We start from the raw sequence: 20,210 nt of genomic DNA on the forward strand, positions 1-20,210 counted from the left end.
ACGTTCAAAAAAGTTTGTTCAAAATTTACGTTGCCTGATGTGTACCACAACTTCAGTTATATATTAATCTAAAAGGTCTGTACTATTTTGATGCATAATACCTGATAACTGTGATATGATAGAAACATTTTTAAATGTTGGATCAACTTTAAACATCTATTTGTAACAATAAGCACATGCGTTATATAAATGGTGCCTGTTTTGGAGGGTAACATGACACCCCAAGGAAAACCATTGTCAACCGACGCGTCAGCGGAGGTTTATGGTTTTCCGAGGGGTGTCAATTGGATTACCCTCCAAAATTCAGTAGATTTTGTATTATGTCTTATTGATTTATGTTCAGCAAAAAAAAAAAAATTTTGATCGTCTTTACGTTCATGTATAGAAAGCTTTTCACCGGTTCACTAAATGAGTCATTTATCTTATAAAGTTTCAAATTGATTATACCGGACGCAAGCTTTTATTGGCGTCAAGTTAATTCCGGTTCTTTCAAACGCGCAACTGACGTATAGAGAATTCTACGGTTACGCGCATAATTTTGGCATTACCGTTGTGTTACCCGTTGTCATGTGTGTTGCTAAGGCTCAGGGTAATCGAACGGATTGTTAATGCGTCTAAACCAATCAGATTTTAGTATTTAACATGAAAGTATAATAATAACATTTATTTGCACGTATGGAATTCAGTAGATTTGTATTATTTATTTTTTATGTTATTTTGATTCTCATTGCTAGAAATAAATTCAATGAAAATTCAAATTGATTCATTTATTTTTTCATCTAAATAAAATACAATGTACTATTTATTTAATAGATTGTATGTTGTTTCATGTACAATTCTAGTAATTTTTACTCTTATATGAATCATCCACACTTAAACTCAAGATATTTAAAGCGTTTAATTGCACGGAAATGGTAAAAAAGAAGATGAAATTCTCACAAATAAATGGCCTTCTAGAACTTCCACAACACATCATATATTTCACCGAGTTACTGACACAAATTAGCAAAATTATAATGAAAAGACATTATTTTCTTTAATGGTCTGTAAATCATGCATGATATATATATTTCAGTAGCTTATAGATCATGTGTCATATAAAAAAGGCGCAACTGTAAACCAACGCTTTGCATCACTCATCCGAAAAATAGAAGCATTCAAAATGCCAACAGACGATGTTATCTATTTGCATATATGTTGCTTTGTTGTTTCTTTCTGCTTAATCAGCTATATGAACTTTATTTGAATGCCATCTACGTGTATATCCAAGCGATGAATATACACGGAGAAACTCGTGTAAAATGATATAAAGCAGCGAGAAATTCAAACGTTGAGTGTATTTTGCTGCGTTTAAACTTTAAAAAAAATTTAAATATGAGGACTTTTGAAACTGACATGTTAATTATTGTCACATAGACTTTCATGTAGGTAATTTTTTTTTAACATTTTCAGACACAAGGGCAAAAGTAACTCACATAAATTTTACATGAATTTCATGTGAATTCTTAGAACGAGAAGGAGAAGAGAAACAAAACATTCGAAATTTATATGAAAACTTCAAATGATTTTGACTTTACATTTATATGAATTTTACATGAAGAGCATATCGCATAAATATCGTGCAAAGAAAACTTTATGTGAAAGATTTTATAAAAATAGGTGAATATCATACAAACTTATTCACATGAAATTCACATGAAAAAATATTTATATGATTTTTACATGAAATTCATATAATTTTCAAATACAAAGATAGTGACATAAATATTATATGTAAATATTATGTGAGCCACTTTTCCCTGTGTATGTCTACTTGAAAAGTTTGTTTCTAATTTATACACATCAAAATACGCCGTCCACAAATATCAAAACCGAAAACTCAATTATTCAGCAAAAAAAAAAAAGAAAAGAAAAAAAAAAGAATGAAATTTTCAAAAAACACATACGTTTAATACTTATATTTACACATTAAAATTACCTAACACTACAGAATAAAGTGGATTTTATGACCTCTTACAATTTTTATCAATTGTCGTATTACAAATCAAGAAAATAGTTTCATATACGCCATCTTTATACACTAGGAGACATGAGTAAATGATTTGATCGAAAAAAGCAAAGCCTTTTTATCGCAAAATAGACAGAGATGTATTACGCCATAATAAAACACGTAATTTGCTTTAACCCGAGAATCCATATCAAGACTTAGTAACTCTGAATAACTGAGTTGTTATGCAATAGTAAAACGATCTTTATTATGTAAGAGCTTTTTGTATTTGTTAGTATGATAATTTTTAGAATAGGTGTACCTTGAAAAAAAAAATGAAATAGCTAGTCATCATTGTTCAGAAGAAACATGCAATTGATGCGTGATTTAAACATGAGAGAGGCACTGTTTGATTAAGTGATTGATTGTATTTTGTTTTACGTCCAATTCAAGTATTTTTCACTTATATAATGATATCACCATATACCGATGAATAGCTTCAAATTTAGACCTTGGCACCCTGGTCCATCGGGCAGTGAGGGATCCTTTTCTTACAGACGTTTGCCGTAACACGTAGCCTCGGTTCTTCAGGTCTACCCCGAATTACCCGCAAATTTCACTTCAAAGCACCGCGTGCTTGGTGAAGGAACAGTTCCTATCAATCATTTTGATGGACTTTGGTTAGTTGCTACGAAAAAGAAGAATCTATGACCTTGTCGTCATGGAGCGAACGTTTGCCGAATCCAGTTAGAGAAAACATTTTTGGTTCGCATTTGTTGGAGTCCGTGCAATATAATGAAGTCAAACATAAGTTTACAAAACACTTACTTCGAGAATTTTATTTTTAAGGTCTCTGAAGTAGACTTCAGCAATGATACGGTTTTGAATAATCTATTGATAATTCAATGTTTGCATTAACAATTTGATGAACAAAAAAATAATCTCACCAACACGTTAGATCACAATTTATTTTATTTGAAAAATGGAAATTGCGTTCTTACATAAATGATGGTTGAATAACCAAGATGAAATTAATTCCACGGATAAATAAGAATGTCAAGGAAGAGGACGAAAGGTCCCTTTTAAAACCAAATTTTTTTGTAATAACAATAAAATGTAAAAAAAAAAAAAAAAAAAAAATGCAAATAAAACCACATACAATTTTATCAATATAATATTTGTTTTTTACACCAAGACCAAGAATTTGTGTTTTCAGCAATCATATTACCCTGTAAACTAAAAATAATTATAAAATATTATTGTTTTTCTTATTTAAATGCCGAATAAAAGTTTAAATCTAAATTTTGAAAGAGAAAGGTTTTTTGTACATAATATGAATCAAGTATGCTCTTTTTTAACAATAACTGTAACTGAACAGTGAAGGTGAGTACATTGCTATGGTGTTTCTATTCTTTGGGTCAACATTTTCATTCTATTCAATGAATACACATTCATTTTGCATTTTTTTTTCATTTCCTACAACTCTATAACATTTGATTGTTTTTAATTGTTACATTCAGACATTGAGATATTTGGTATAAGTTTGATTTTTTTTTCAAATATTGAAGCTGATGGATACATATACTGGTGGTTACACAAACTTTGGATTACAATCTATTTTGTATTATTATGCTTCCTGTCAGTTTGTCTCTATATAACCCATACCCTACTATTCTCGCATAGTGGTCTAAGGATTTATATAGCGTAAGCATACTATGCCGAAATAGTGCACGGCTTTATTAAGATCTACTGAATAAAATTCTTCCATGCACATGCCGGGGATCGAACTCACGACCATGAGATTGTCAGTCCGATGCCTTATCGATTACGCCATAGAGACGATCACTGATTGGTGCAATTTTATTAAATATATAAACTTAATTTATACAATTGACACAAGAAGGAGAAAATAGACAAATATTATTTGAAAACAGTTATATTATTCTAAGGAACTTTAGATTAATGTGTACAACAAACTTTCAAACTAATTACATACAGATCGTTAGATGAACTGATTTTATAGGGTCATTAAAACGTTTTTTAATATGACGCTTGATTGAAGGATGTAAAAGAAAATTATCAATGAGAATCGACGTCTGCAAACAAATAAGGCTTACGAACAAAACAGAAAATAAAGATTGTGTTGCTTTGGGACAGAAAATCCCGACTTATTTAGAGAAAATACTAGTAACCAAAATAACTAAGCATGCAAACAATTTTAGCATGAATATTTTGAATTAGTTCTTGCAGGTGCGCTTTTTAAGCACCGATATTTTCAGGAAAAAGTCAAATAGATTGCCGCATAAATAATTACAACAGTCAGCATAATAATAACAATAGTGTTGCATTATGCATGTACTATGCCTAAATAGTAGGCAGGGTTTGACACATAGTGCACTCGCCTCCGGCTCGTGCACCATGTGTCAAACCCTGCCTACTATTTAGGCATAGTACATGCATAATGCAACACTATTATATAAATAATAAAAGAAGAATTGTTCGTTCTGATTGTTCAATTTGGGGATATTAATATAATTTATAAGTATGTTACATGAAGAGAAAAAAAAAGTTCTACAGTTTATTTTACGTCGCAATGTAGGAACACTTGCAGATCGGATTTTGTCAGAATGTAGACATAATGAATCAAAATGAAATATGGGTCTATGGACTACAAATGACTAAAATCAAATAAATTCGAAGATGAGATCTTTTGTCAAACCAATCGGAAGATTGTATATTTCAAAATCACGTCGAAGAAAAAATACTATATGTAATTGTTAAATATATTTGATCGTGTACTTTATTGAACAAAATATATACATGTATTAATTATACACTAGTTAATTATAGCATCAAAGTTAACTTTCTAACTTTGAGTTCCAATAGCGTACTCTTTGTTACTTGGTATGACTGTAGTGAAAACTTTAATTAACTATACTAATAACTTTTCCACAGTGAAAACTTTGATATTTTAATTAACTATAGATGGATCAGGTACATGGAGGAGTGAGCATCCCCGCTCACACCTGCCGTATGCTTCTTGTCATGATGGATAAAAGGAAAATTCATGACAAATTCAATGTATGAATAATGGTCCAACAGTGGTATGAAAAACGTCAGTCAGTATAAGCGACATATTGATAGATTGAACTTGCTGATAAGGTCATTGTATTGACCGAAGAACTAACAAAATTATAACTTTAAACAGGACTGTTAATATGATTGTTTCATTAATTTTATTTTTTCGTAAATAAGTGTATCATTTTAGAAATTATTCAAACGTAAATTATGTTCATGCTCGTATTGAATTGACTGGGAGACATAAACTTCCAAACAAATACAGTTTTGCAAGTAAGACAAGTTGACGTTAAAGAAACTAAAGTCATTCTGTAAATCACAATATTTTGTTGTTCGAAAAACTTTTTAAAGTAAAAAAAATCGAATATGAAACAGATGTCAGGCTCTTTGTATCCTCTCTTTCAAGTTCGCCGGGATATATCGAGTCGACATATGAGAGGGAAAAAATCTATTGTCAATTGATTATACGTTCTCGATACATCTTAACTCTGGTATGCTAGCAGTGAAAACTTTGAAATTTCCATTTACTATTGCAAGCTATAATTAACTATAACACACTATAATAGTATCTATATTGTTAGGGTATACCCGCGAAATCTATGAAAGCAAGAACTAGACTTTTGCGAGAAGCACTGACTTTTACAGTTGACGGTTTACTTGGACATTCAAACCTGTGTCATGTACGGAGATACAGAGATGATAGATAAGAAAACCTTTCCAATGGTCATAGGTATGGTGTTTGGGGCGCTAACATGTAAAGGGTGGTATTTGGGGGGTGAGTAGTAGTCGGATTCTTCATGTTTTGTCGGACAACTTATATGCGCTTTATTTCTGCCCATCATTTTCGTTTAATTAATAAAATACTGAACTATAAATATTTTATTGCAAAAGACCTTTTGTATATTGTCTAAGCGTAAACGTAAGCCGTCGACTGTATAAAGTCTGTTCTCCTCGCAAAAGGGTAAAATAACGAAACTTAACAATTTGAATTTTTTTAGGATAAGAGTCTACACAAGTCCCTTAACACCTACTGGCTTTTTTCATAAATACAGCATATATACAGGCAGCAGCCGATCCATTTTAAATATCTGGTATTCAGCAAGTGTGAAATAAGATTTAAATTTTCAATAGCTGTTGTGCTGCCTGTTCTAAAAGGACTTATTTTCTTGAACCAAATGTCTATCTTGCGTATCTGACAATCCTGATTACATGTTTCTGAAGTACTGAGAACAACTAGATTGCAGTATAATTATAAAGGTTTATTTTCCTTCAGCATATTTAAAAAAAGGACTGTTATTTTTCAAGGCCTTGCTTTACGGAAGAATGAATTTTATATAGGTAGGAAAATTATACCATTTAATTCTATATAAGTAAGTGCAGTTGATTTTAAGGAGAGGGGTATACTGTTTTAACCTTGAGTGTGTGTCTTTCTGTCTGTCCGTAACAAATTTTTGATTGCAGTTATCTCAGCAACTATTTTAATTTTTAGCACATTCTTTGCTGAGCCATATGGTGGGATTCATTGTTGTTCAAATATGATGTCAATTTCCTGTTTATCCCTACGTCTGTCAGTACTATACAAAACAAATTTTTCATTGCACTTTCTTTCTCAGCAGCAACACATCACTGATGCTGAAATTTAGCAGATACTTTTTTGAGACATGGTATTCAATATTTTTGTTATATAAATAATAAACATAAATTAAAGTGCATATTCACATCGCATTGGCTCACAGACATCTTGTTTTATGGTTTGGGGTATTTTAATAAATTAATATAATTTTTAAGTTCATGTAAATAATTTACATGAAGAGAAATTTTGAAAAAATGTTTCATGAAAGTCGATTATTTTCAATTGTGCATATGTAGGAACACTTGATCAGTTGTGGGGATTAAACCAAGGTCCTGTGCCACGGTAACGTTGCTCTCAATGTCCTTAATGGGTTTTAAAAGTAAAAAAGCCCTGAACCTGTATATGGTGTTGTCTCTATATGTGAAATACAAATGATACATAAAAATCAACATAAATCTTTAATGATCATTAATTAAAACGAAGAAATTTGAAAAAAAAATGTACATAAGTAAAAATAAGCAAATGATATAATTTAAAACAAAATATGGTTTTAAATAGGAAATTTTTATCAAAGCTTTAAATATGAAGATTTTGTTTCACATTTTGTTTTATATAAGTGATGTTAATCTTTTTGAACAAAATATATACTATGTATTATTGTTATGATATAGTGTAAAAATTATAACTCCAATAACTATTTGTTTGGTTTTAAAGAGGTTCCATTTCCAAGTCTCCGTGCATGCCCTACATATTTTATCATTTCTTCATAATTTGCAATAATGACTTTGCTCTGAATTTCAGCTGACATAATCCGTCCTCAAACCCTCCTTAAATTTTTAATTGCACTTTTAAAACCCTTTTCAATCCTTTTGCATTCTCTTCAAATATATTTTGTATCAATAACTGAACTACGGTCACTTAAATACTATTGGTTGTTGCTTTGTCTAAACCACATCCTTCGATAAACAAACAGATATCCATTCAGGTCAAAAGGTAAAAAGGTCAAACCCGAGTGGCCGGTGCATCTATGTTTATCAGAGCTCGCATCTGTCATCTCTCTCAGCCGAATAATGCAAATACCCAAAAATATATTACATTCTTTTTAGTGATGATAGTTTCCTAATATTTATATCTAAAACAAAGAAAAGGCCTCTCTTTTGGTAGTACAGGACTGGTCATGAAAGGAAACTTTACATCTCCGGATCAAGGATGGTCCTGGATTGTCCTTCTTGCTTCTTTTGGATCAAATTGCATCCACGGTTTCTTTCTGACTGCAGTGGGGATTCTTCAGATGTCCTTGCTTGACCACTACAAGGAAAGTGTGTTCATAACTTCATTGCCACTTTCTACATTTATAGGATTACTTTCCATATCAGGTCAGTTTTATAAATAAAACTGGAATTCATTAGATGTAACAGCATGTAAACGATTCCTGCACACTTTGGTGTTTTCAAATAACATTTTTAAAAGTTGCTTAATTTTATGTATATTGCATAAACAAGTTCAGCAAATTTACTATTGAATAAAAACATTGAAGTATGTTCCAGAATGATGTGACCAGATGACATACCTTGTTTTTTTTTCTGCGTTTCAGGACCAATTGCCAGCTTGATAATCAATAAATGGAGTTGCCGAGTAGGAATGGTAATGGGTGGACTAATTGTGTCCCTTAGTCTCCTGGTGACTTCATTTATGCCGAATATAATTCTTGTTTTCTTTTCACTAGGAATATTTGGTGGTAAAATATTTCACAGTTTTTAAAAAAAAATCATGGTATTAAAACACAAAGTTAGGATACTTTACAAAAATAATGGGAGTTCTTTTACTCCGTTATCATAATATACTTTCTACTAAAGAAGCTAAAGTACTTGTAATTAAAAGATTTGTATCTATAAATTATTAATAATCAAATATTAACAAAAAATATATCGAATACATGTATTTATATTTGACATAATTAAATTATGAAATTGTCTTTAATTGAAGGAATTGGAATAGGAATCACCTTTACACCGTCCATTGTTGTTCTAGGATACAACTTTGAAATGAAAAGAAACTTTGCGAGTGGGATAGCGGTATCGGGTATTGGTATTGGATCTTTTGCTCTAGCGCCATTGATGCAATCTGTTAGCAATCATTATGGATATCATGGCTTAATGTTTATGTGTGCAGGTCTTACATTACAATACTGTGTTTTTGGTTGTTTACTTTTTCCTTCCAAGCTGGAAATGGATCAAAAGAAAGAAAAGATGAAAGATTTGAATCGCAAGAGTACTGTTCTTTCACCGAAACCCAAGAGACTGAGAGACATATGCAGAGCTGTGTCACAAAAAGCACTTATAAACATTTACATATCCATGTTTCTGTGTAATTTAGGAATTTATCTCGTTTATCTTCATTTTGCGAGTTATGTAACATCCATCGGATTCAGTAAATTAGAGGCAGCTTTTCTTTTCTCCATATGTGGAATCTGCAATTGTATTTCTCGAATTCTGGTTGGTTCAGCTACAAATGTAAACAATGTTGATGAATTTGTACTATACGCAGGGACATTTAGCCTTACCGGATTAACAACAGTGGTTTTTCCACTCTATGGACACATTTATGGAGGACAGGTTTTTTATATGGTGTCATTTGGATTGTACTCAGGAATATGCTTTGTCCTGTTAAATTCCATATGTGTAATTCTTGCTGGGATTACAAATCTAGCCACAGTGTATGGCTTGATTTCGTTTTTCACCGGTATAGGTTGTTTTATAGGGCCTTTACTAGGAGGTGAATATACATGTGTTATTTGGTTTTTGAAAAAAAAATATATGTAAGTTACACTGATGACAAAAATTATTTTTATTATCTTAGTCTCTCATAGTTTTTACAAATATTTTAGTAAATACACTTTTTAGGTTTCATTGTTGACCTTGGTGGTACATACAGTCAGTCAATTGCAGCGGCGGGTAAGAAGCCACAACTGATCAGCGAACAAATAAAAATCTGATTTTTAATATCATGTCCATCTTCCAGCATTTTTGTGTCTACGATGCAGGTATTAAATTTTTTTTAAAAAAAAATCGTTGTACATTTTGAGATTTCTCTCTTTTAGGTATAATAATCCTGATTGGTTCTGTTTTTGCTTGGGGCTCAGGAGTTGGCGAACATCGTGGAACTTTTACTCAGAACCCAGAAGAGAGGATAATTTTTCAGGAAAGCGAGACAGCTCAAGAACAGACCACAAAGTACGTTGATAACGTCGTCATTGAAAGGGATTATGGAGGTGACCCAGAGACAGATTATTGTGTAAGAAAAGGAAATACTGAATGTTCACTTGTGGAGAGGGTCAAGGACGAGACGAAAAAGGTCAAGGACAGTGCATACCTTGAAGAAACTCCTTTCATATCAAACCTTGATGATTGTGATCGTATAGAAGTAAATAAATGACCTCTTTGTGAAACATTTTGCTATTGCTAATTTTTAATGTGTCTAAGGTCATATTTAATAATTAAATTAACTTTGTTTTATAATACATTTTTTTAAAAGTAGAAAATCAATTTTATGAATGAATTCCTGAAATTTCTACAAAATTAATACCAAAAAATGTATAACAGGGGTTATATCTTATCTCTGATTTTACATTCATACCTGGTTTCAAAACATTAAAAAAATAATGTACGGAAATTTGATTTTAAAGGGTTTAAAACATTAGGAAGCTTTTACTGTCCCACTACAATTCTTGCATTGTATTTTTTTTTCTATAAACAGTAAAGCAGATGACACAAACAAACTTTAATTATTAATTATGTTAATAACAACCAAAGTTATATTTATATATGAGTAAATGCACAGCTTTTAATTTTTTATTTAAAGATTCACAATAATTAGATTTTAAGTGACTAACTAAAGTAGATCAAAAATATATAGGTAACATTCCTGGCATCCACATTTTTGTTTGTCTCATATGTCATTAAACTGTATAAAAAAAACAAAAAAAAAAAACCAAAAAAAAAACCATGTAATTGAACATTTTATAGAATATTTAGACATATATTTTTGTTGTTTTTTTCAGGAATAAACAAGCATTGTCTCTTTTTATACGTACATTTTCAGTCGCCCTACATTCACTTGACTTCCTTTATTGTGATCCAAACATATTTCCTGTTTTTTGATGTCACGTGACAACGTATCCTTGGTAAATATTTGTGATGTAGATGCGTACTCATGTTTTTGATGCATATTATTTGTAAGGATAATTTTAATGCTTTTTATGCAGCTGTTTTTCACTGAACGTTTTGCAGTAACAAGATTAGCACTGTAAGTAATCTATACTTTTCAATTTGCATTTTTTAAAAATAAGAAATAACATTCTATATATATTTCCTGGACGCTGCTGATATAAGATGAAGGATGTTATTTAATTGTTTTGTGCATACGCCAGGATTCATTCAAGTACATGTAAAATCGTAGTAATACATGTAATGGCATGGGTTGGTTTTGACAATGCGTATCATATTTTCAACTAACGTATGTGTCAATAGATTGTTTTGGTTTAAAAAAGAATGTTCGTGCCTAGAACTCAAGTGTGCTTTATCAGACTCCCTACTACATCAAACAGAAAGCTGAAGTGCTTATTAGCACATATGTAGCTTTGAAATTAAAGGCATATTTGAGGCGTAATGTACAACTTTTCTTAGCTTGATTACATTGATGAACATTGAAAATAAACTCACTTCAGACAGAGAATGGTCTAGAGGTTTTGATCACTGGTCGTGAAGATATGCGTAATACAAGCATGCGTAATTCCAGAGCACATATATTTTTTTCAGTAATTTTTGTTCTCAGAGGAGAATTCAATTACTCAGTAGAAACTGACCAAATGTCCTTGCCCAAACAGTTTTATGTATACAATTAATTGTTTTTCAGAGCAGAAGGGAGAGAACACAAGTATACGACTTTATTGATGGTCATTGATCAACAGCACAGTTACTAAACAATGTGATATTATTTTTTTTTTATAATATTGTCATTAATGCTATTAAGGTTGTCCGATCGTCAGCCAGGAATGATAACTCTTTAATTTTTAATTAAATTCACAGAAACTCATAAAAAGACTTGAAAATTAATTTTTTTCTTGCAAGAAGTTTTTATTTTTTATATCTCTCAATGTGCGTCAAGGTTCTTTAAAGTTCTCAGAAAGTTCTTATAAAAGTAGAATTTTTTTTACCCATAAACGTATTATAAAATTACATACACAACGACATTCAGGTTTATTTAATCTAACTATAGATACATGTACCAGTGTTTTGCAGTGATAGGAAAATCATTATACTATATGCATTGTAAAATGATCGAAGTAAGTAGAGGAAACTTTAGTACCTTATATGTATAAAATGTGCAAAATCTTCAAACGCCTGGATACCTATGAGTTTCATTTCTAAAATGTGTTTGTTGATCTAATTTGAATTGGTAAATGCATAGTAGGTGTTTTCATTCGCATTCAAGTAAAATCAACTTGAGATTTTCTAATTTTCCCTGTATAATATGATTAACTTTAAAAGATGAAGACTGAAGAAATATCTTGGGTAAAAACACATAAGTTAAATAATTCAAAGACATTTTGCGATCATTTGCAATTAGTCAATGCATGATTTTCAGGACCTGAGGAGTACCTTAATGCTCGATTTAAGATTTTTTTCATTTTAATTTTGTTTCCCCGATCAAAATTGTTGTTTGGCTTATTTTTACAGGTCATTCATCCATAATAAATTGTATATACACAATATATCTCTCGTAATGCAACATAACCAATGACTAGCCAGGGGTATCCGTGAGCATTTGAATGAATATTAATGACCTTGGCATCCTATTACGTTTACTAGGGCGTTCACTATGAATGAATAAACGTTATAAATATTGTTCATTACAAATAGTATTGCGATACTAGTTAAAGAAACAGTCTCTACCAAAGCATGGATTAAAAATGTCCGGATGTGTGATTGTATGGGGTATTGAGACTACATTGCTGGGGTTATGATGGTATTTAAATGGAAAACTTAAGAATCAGTAATACCTTAAAACATTCTATTTACAATACAGGAGGAATTTATGTTGGACCGTTTTATTCATAAAGGTAGGATTCTGCTTCAATGAAACTATTATGATAATTATATTAATGTATACTAAAGTAGTTTTCAAAACTACAAATTTAGTTTTACGCTAGTAAAATTAATACTTATCAAAACGTAACCGTTCAGAGTATACAAATACGAGAATAAAGAAATTCATGGAAGAGGTTTTCGTTAACAGGTATACCCATAAGAGTTTGTATAAAGGATGTTTCAGTCAAAATGTAAACATTGGAATAAATAAAGTATATTCAAGCCTTATTTTTAGGCCTTCTTTCCTTGACAAAAAGAGTTATCAAATTAATATTAAAAGATTTAATTGAAAATCTATACAAAATTAATGTATTAAACATAATTTCAATTATAAATTATAAGTCGATGTCACCTTACATGCCAATACATCCTTTATTGTGGCATATTATGACATGTTTCCTACTATTATTAGATCATAATAATGATACAAATAGGACTCCACCATATCAGTAGAGAGGACTGAAGACGGAAATAATCGTCAGACAAGGATTGTTTCCTTCTCCTTACGCTTCTGGAGTGTTTCAAATGGTCCGCGTTTATGCAAGATTTGTTGCTATTTTATTGAATAACGAAATATTCTGCATATAATCATTAAGCATCAAATGAATTGCAAATTACATGTAAGAATTCAATTTCCAACACTTGTTGCAAAATCTCTCATTTTGGAGTGTGGATGCATTTGAGAAAAGATATTAAACTGCAAAAACTGTAAGTGTTATTTTGGTGTAAAAATGCCTCTAACTTATTAGTCATTGGCTCTATTGACTTTTAAAATAATTCAAAATAATTTCTTTATCAGTACATGATTCAGAATTATTCACCACAAAATATTTAAATTTAAATGTTCCGCAATTTAACTTTTTATTACCCTCTTAAACCCTTGTATAAATTTAGCTTCCATTTTTAGAAGCCAGGATCGATGTAAATAGTATATGTAAATAAGTATCGATTGAATTTTTCCCACAATTCATTTTCTTAATTTTATCAATCTTTTCGTCTCTATCCCTGGTCTCCATTACCGATTCTACAATTATAGAGAATCAATACATGTATGTATCTTATAGATTCAGTGGAAATATTGAATTTGAACATGTTGAAGCAGTTGTTGTGGTAAATTCATGGAATTAAGCTAAGACTTGCCCCAAGGAAGCAGTGTATCTGGTAATTATATTAAATAGAATACTCATATATCAACAGTCATGTTTCACTGCATTTATTTGTGAACCATTAATTCTTCAGAGCCATTAACCTCAGAGCGTTACTCTTGATCAATACAAGTTGTGAACAGTGCATGATAAATAAATATTTGTATCCTTCTCTTTACATGTTTATGCACCAAATTGTTTTATCTTTGTTTTTAGTTAAAAATTAATGCTAACAAAAATAAATGTAAAAAAAAATATGAATTTTACCCTAGTATTTCAGATAATGCTTAGAATAATAATTTTGATGGTTGATATTTTCTTTTTTGGTTTAAGAAACAAACATAGAATTGAGATGGCTGTACAGTGATCAAAGCCTTGATATCTTGCCCATTCAAAGAGTTTCATCTAAAGGTGCTTGAAATCCATACTGGTGACTGTAAACGTCATAATGATAATGACATAATGAGAAAAAAATCCTGATATAGGTTTCATGAGTCTGACACCATCTTGTTTATTTTTTCTATCAAATTATTTTTTTTCCGGCCGAGTCCTTTACTCCTATATAGGAGTATATAGGAGATAATAAGGATTTGGCCTTAGCTTCTATTACAGATGATATGCTCTCATCAAAGAATTTATCGAACAAATGAAAAAAAAATTGATAATAGTAAAAGAAAAGTTTTAAAAAATCGGAGTGTGACAGTTTGAAAAATGACTGTAATAAATTTGATATTTTTCTTTTTCGTTTTCTTTTTCATTTTTCTAATTTAAAATTTTAGCAATCTGTAGAATAACGTGTTAGACGTACTTCTTTTAGTATTGTAAGTTTAAGAAGAAACATAATATGCACTGAAGTAATCTTATTTTTTTCATTTCAAGTTCTTTTATACACATGTTTGTCGAGAGATGTGCTATATGGATAACAAAAACATCAATTTGAATCAGTTTTAACCATGGCCAGATACTATACATTACCAGACCACGGGTGGTCGTGGGCTGTTCTTATAGCCTCTTTTGGATCCCATTGTATCCATGGTTTCTTTTTGACGGCCGTGGGATTGCTTCAGCTCTCTTTACTGGACCACTACAAAGAAGGCGTATTAAAAACTTCATGGGCGCTTTCGATTTTCCTCGGATTGTTTTCGATTTCGGGTATTCAGCTGTCCTTTTACTCTTGAAGAACTCATTCAGTTGCTCTTTTGAGCTTTAAACTAAGATTATTTTTATTGCATAAAATAATAAAAATGAAAAGAGTTATATAAAATTATGGGAAAGAAAGTGACCAAATGTTTTTAAGGGTACTTACCACAAACAGAAAATGGATGCGCGGGTTGATATATATTTTTTGACTGATTTTGATTTGTATTTATATAAATAATAAATCCCTGAAATATAAAGAAATCGTAGGTTTTCCTTGGTGCTTAGATTTGAGATTTTATTTTGCCTTCTATATAATTCCATACAAAATTTTGCACAATTTTTTAACTTTATGACAAAATCTAATAAAATTCTTCCACTCTACTTTGTAAACATTATTCAGGTTGTCAGTTTAAATGTAAATCTATGAGAAATAATGCTGATTTCTGAAAAAAGTTTGTTTGTGTTATTTATCCTTAAGTCATTTCCCTAAATGAAACCTTTAAATTTAATGCAGATATAAACAAATTGAGTGGATAAATCAATCAATTTCTAACGTATTAGAGATTAAGTGTATTTTTTTTTCAATGTACAAGAATCAGATATCATTATGGTATAAATTTGCTTCGGTTTTCAGGACCACTTGCGAGTTTGATAGCCAACAGATGGAGTTGCCGAGTGTCTTTCTTAATTGGCGGAATTGTCGTGTCTATAAGTCACGTCATGACTTCCTTCATGCCAAATATCATAATGGTTCTGTTCTCGCTAGGAATATTGGGAGGTTAGAGACTTTGATAATATTCTAAATCAACGTTTTGTTAACAAACAAAGGAGTAACTATATAAAGTTTTAATTTGATAAACTTGCAAATTGGCTAAACGAATATATCTAGGATTGGATTCAAGCTGTTAACAAGTTAATTGATGAAATTGTTTTTAATATTTCAAACCAAATTTAGTAGCTGATAGGAAGGGCAAAGCGCTCACAGATATTTAATTGAAATATTTTTTTTTCAAAGGTACTGGTATTGGAATATGTTATGCATCATCAGTAGTTGTCGTTGGGTACAACTTCGAGAAGAAAAGGAACTTTGCGAGTGGAGTAGCAGTTTCAGGCGTCGGAATAGGGGCATTTGCTCTTGCACCACTAATGCAAGCTGTTAGCGACCAATATGGCTATCATGGATTATGGCTGATGTGTGCAGGGTTGACATTGCAATATTGCGTGTTTGGTGCTATGCTTTTTCCGTCCAAACTAGAAATAAGTCGGAAAAATAAGGAATTAGATAATGCAGTCTTGTCGAAATGTGAAAACAATAAAATTTCCCAAGTGTTCAAGAGGTTGAAAACTGGATGCAACGTTTTGTTTCAAAGAGCTCTATTGAACGTTTATCTTTCCATGTTTCTTTGTAATTTAGGAATTTCTCTCATTTATGTCCATTTTGGAAGCTATGTGACGTCTGTGGGATACAGAAAGTTGGATGCTGCTTTTCTTTTTTCGATATGTGGTATCTGCAACTGCATTTCTCGTATTTTAATCGGTTCAGCCGCAAATGCTAGCAACATGGATGAATTCGTTTTATTTTCAGGGGCTTTCAGTCTTATGGGGCTATCAACAGTATTGTTTCCATTGTATGGATCAAATTACGGTGGGCAGGTGTTTTACGTGGTGACACTAGGGATGTACTCAGGATCGTGTTATCCCTTGTTGAACTCTATATGCGTTATTCTAGGAGGCATTGAAAACTTGGCCACTGTTTTTGGATTTATTTTGCTTTTTACAGGTGTTGGTTATTTTTTGGGACCATTACTTGGAGGTACTGATCTTTCTTATCTATCTTATATTGCATACGGCCAATAATTTTGAATCTAAATTATATCACTATGACAATTAAATTTTTTCTAAAATTTAATTGTTTAATTATAAGTTTTGAAAATGAACTTGTAGGTTTAATCGTTAGCTATGGTGGGACATATAGTCAGTCAATAACAGTAGCAGGTAAGGGATAGAAAATCCATATCACTTTACATATTTTCTGAGCTAAAATTTCGTTCCTTTTTATACAACTTAATGCTATAAAAAGATTTTTTAAAAATATCATTCATGTTAGTCTTAATTTGGTATTCATACTGCAGTATTTAAATTTTGAATATGCTGAATTTTGTTCAAGCTTAAGAATATATTTAGTCTGTTCATGACTAATTCAAAGGAGTTAAACATATATTGCACATATTGCATATTGTGTCTCATTTCAGGTGCAGTGATTCTAATTGGCTCCACCTTTGCTTGGTGCTCAGGAGCCAGTGACCGACATATAAATCAACTAAAGAAAGACACAGAGACGGTTGTAATTCAGGAAACTGAACAAGACCATATCATGAATGAAGATGATCTCAATGGAAGCAAATACTGTGATAGTAAACAGGATTCTCTGAAAGAAATTGAAAAGCTAGAAAACAATGTAGAAAGTAGTTCCTTATTAACAAATGATATTGAGAATGGCAGCATATAATAAATTCTCGATCTATAAATAGAGAATACGAATAATCATTGTGTTTGAGCGATCATTTTATATATCTCAGTTGATTCGATACGCAAGAGCATGCTCTACTTATGAACTATTTCTAAAAGAGGTAAATTATTGACAAACAACTTGATGAAACAAGAATTTCAGCAGTCTTGTTTGATATCATCATGTCGCAAGTTCTATGGTCGATACAATGACCTTGTCAGCAAATACAATTTATCATTTTGTCAAATGCTGACAGGTCGGCAGGGGATACTTTCTCCTCCATGGCACCTCATCCAACCTCCGATGTTTCGGAGGTCCGTATTTGCTCTGCTCCTATTTTGTATTGTTTAATAGACTTTTGATCTTCAATACTATTCGTTTTCTCCATATGTTTCATCACTTTTAATGTTTATGTCTTTCCGACGCATACAGTAAATGTTATTAATTATAGATCCATTATAGCAAGTATACGTCTCTGAATAATTAATAATAAATATTCAGGATTAGGCAATATGATAAAAATCATGTTTCAGTTTAAATATTATTTAAATCTAACAAATACAAATTAGTAAATGTATTTAGTAAAAAAAAAGAAAAGGGCTGCAAAAATCTATTTAAGTTAAATTAATGCAGTAATTGAAAATGTCTGTGTTAGTCAGTTCAGAAAATTCGTTTTCCTGTGTTTCAATTAGATTAAATAAAAAAATTCATTCTGCGTAAGCTAAATCAAGATTAGAAAACCTTGATATCATTAAATAAATGAAAACATGACTGAGAAAACAAGAAAAAGAATGTCAGTTTGGTGCTTATTTACAAGGCTTCACACACCGGTCAAACAAAGTTCAGATAGCCGCTGCATCAAATAGCTTCTGCATCAACAAGGTCAATCCGCTTTTTGTTAATTCTGATGTTTGATTGATGCATATTTCTCTCTAGATGTTGAGAAAAAGAGAGAAAAAAAACATATTACAATTCAAAGATTTCCCATAACATTTGACGAGGAATTCATCGCCGTATTACTGTTTTTGAAGTTATTTAATAACGATGATTAATGAAAGATTCTCTCTCTCTTATATCAAGGTAGTAATGTTTTACAGCTCCAAAACTTACAAATGTTACAAATACGCGTGTAATACGTAGATTACAGTGTATGTAGTCAGTCCCATCTATTTAAGGGCAAAAGGGAAATGGGGGTCAAACGATGGACACCAAAGCAAATAGGTCACCGTGGATGCTTGTGGGAGTAATAGATTAGAAATTACATATACATTTACTTCGTAAAAACAATATAACAACGATCTAGTCTTTCAGAATAGAACATGAACATGAACGGAGAGAAGAGTCCCATTTTATGTAGATTCAATGTGAAAATAGTTTCGCTATTTACTAAATATAGATACAGGTCACGGATGGACCTCTATTTTAAGATGACTCAAAAAAAGAACAACAGCAAGAACAATTAATTTTTTCCGGACGCCCTTTCCTTTCATCAAGACATAAAAGAGGTTAAAGAGGTAAAAGAGTCATAAATACAAAAATCTATTTATTTATAATTTTATGTTTTGAATATTTGAACTAATGCTTATTGGTTAATTAAATCGTCATTTATCCGAACAATGCGACAAACGTCCGGCCAGTCTTGTCTTTGTGGTCATTTGTGATTTACCTAAACGATCAAATTAATTATCGCGATTTAATCACTACTTCAACATAGTACATGTACTACTAAACAATAAAGTAAATACTAAGACTTCATTCAACAATCTATAAAGTATGAAAATTTTTTATTATAACGCATGATTAAGAACCCATTTAGAGTTTGAAATGTTAATTAAATTGACTTGTTCATTTGTGACTTTCAGGATTAAAATGTTCCACCACTGGTTCTCCTCAAGAATAATAATTTGATAAAAAAAAATACTGCGATTATAATTTACTAACATTTTTGTTAGTTTAGTTTTAAATATTACGTTTATCTTCGTCACCTTTTATTTTCAAAATTAAAAAAATAACTATTTAGTAGCATGCAAAGTAAACAAAAACCATAAAGACAGTTCTAAAATCCAGTTGCCCTATAAAATATCATAATTAAAGTGATGAATTGTCTTTTGGTTTTTTCCTATACGAACAATCAATTAGGGAACAGATAAGTAATCTGTGATTTTTTTCTCGAGATCTCAAAGAATGGTCTAGATAATGAGTAGATGGAGGCATATATTTATTGGTACATGTAGAATGTTGAAACAAAACAACGAGTATTGAATTCTGAGTTGAAGATAATTAAGATAATTCATCACTATAATTATGATATTTTAAAGGGCAACTGGATGTTAGAATTGTCTTCCTGATTTTTTGTTTAATTTGCATGCTACTAAATAGTTATTTTTTAATTATGAAAATGAAAGGTGACGAAGATAAACGCAGTTTCTTAAAACTAGTGCTAATTGTAACGGGGACCGTTACAGATGTTCCCCAAACGCTCCCCAACTCCCTTTTGGTGCCATATTCCCTGTAAGCTTCATTAAATAAGATAAACTCGATGCATTTGAAACTTTAACAACATTTACCCAGAAGTGTACAAGTTCATTCAAATTTTAGCATTGCACGCGTGCGCCTGTGAATGCATGTG

The 20,210-nt window shown here is 31.1% G+C and overlaps 1 protein-coding gene across 1 annotated transcript; it reads left to right on the plus strand.

Annotated features, from left to right (window-relative positions):
* The first annotated feature begins 7,808 nt into the window (after nucleotides 1-7,808).
* Nucleotides 7,809-17,616, plus strand: LOC134250501 (uncharacterized). The gene is made up of 10 exons (XM_062732866.1): nucleotides 7,809-8,014; nucleotides 8,233-8,376; nucleotides 8,625-9,413; nucleotides 9,542-9,592; nucleotides 9,739-10,070; nucleotides 14,859-15,084; nucleotides 15,707-15,850; nucleotides 16,088-16,885; nucleotides 17,017-17,067; nucleotides 17,325-17,616. The coding sequence occupies exons 1-10, from the start codon at nucleotides 7,816-7,818 to the stop codon at nucleotides 17,579-17,581; spliced, it is 2,991 nt and encodes a 996-aa protein (XP_062588850.1). The 5' UTR covers nucleotides 7,809-7,815; the 3' UTR covers nucleotides 17,582-17,616.
* Nucleotides 17,617-20,210: the final 2,594 nt, after the last annotated feature.

The sequence above is a fragment of the Saccostrea cucullata genome, unplaced genomic scaffold (genome assembly GCF_032062105.1).
Source record: "Saccostrea cucullata isolate Sc308-1 unplaced genomic scaffold, CSIRO_AGI_Scuc_v1 ctg57, whole genome shotgun sequence".
In the NCBI taxonomy this organism is placed as follows: domain Eukaryota; kingdom Metazoa; phylum Mollusca; class Bivalvia; order Ostreida; family Ostreidae; genus Saccostrea; species Saccostrea cuccullata.

What these genes read in the sequence shown, in the direction of transcription:
- LOC134250501 (XM_062732866.1), top strand. Translation starts at nt 7,816, where the DNA reads ATGAAAGGAAACTTTACATCTCCGGATCAAGGATGGTCCTGGATTGTC. An exon ending in TCAGTCAATTGCAGCGGCGG is followed by an intron (nt 9,593 to 9,738) that starts GTAAGAAGCCAC and finishes TCTCTCTTTTAG; the next exon opens with GTATAATAATCCTGATTGGT. An exon ending in CGGATTGTTTTCGATTTCGG is followed by an intron (nt 15,085 to 15,706) that starts GTATTCAGCTGT and finishes TTCGGTTTTCAG; the next exon opens with GACCACTTGCGAGTTTGATA.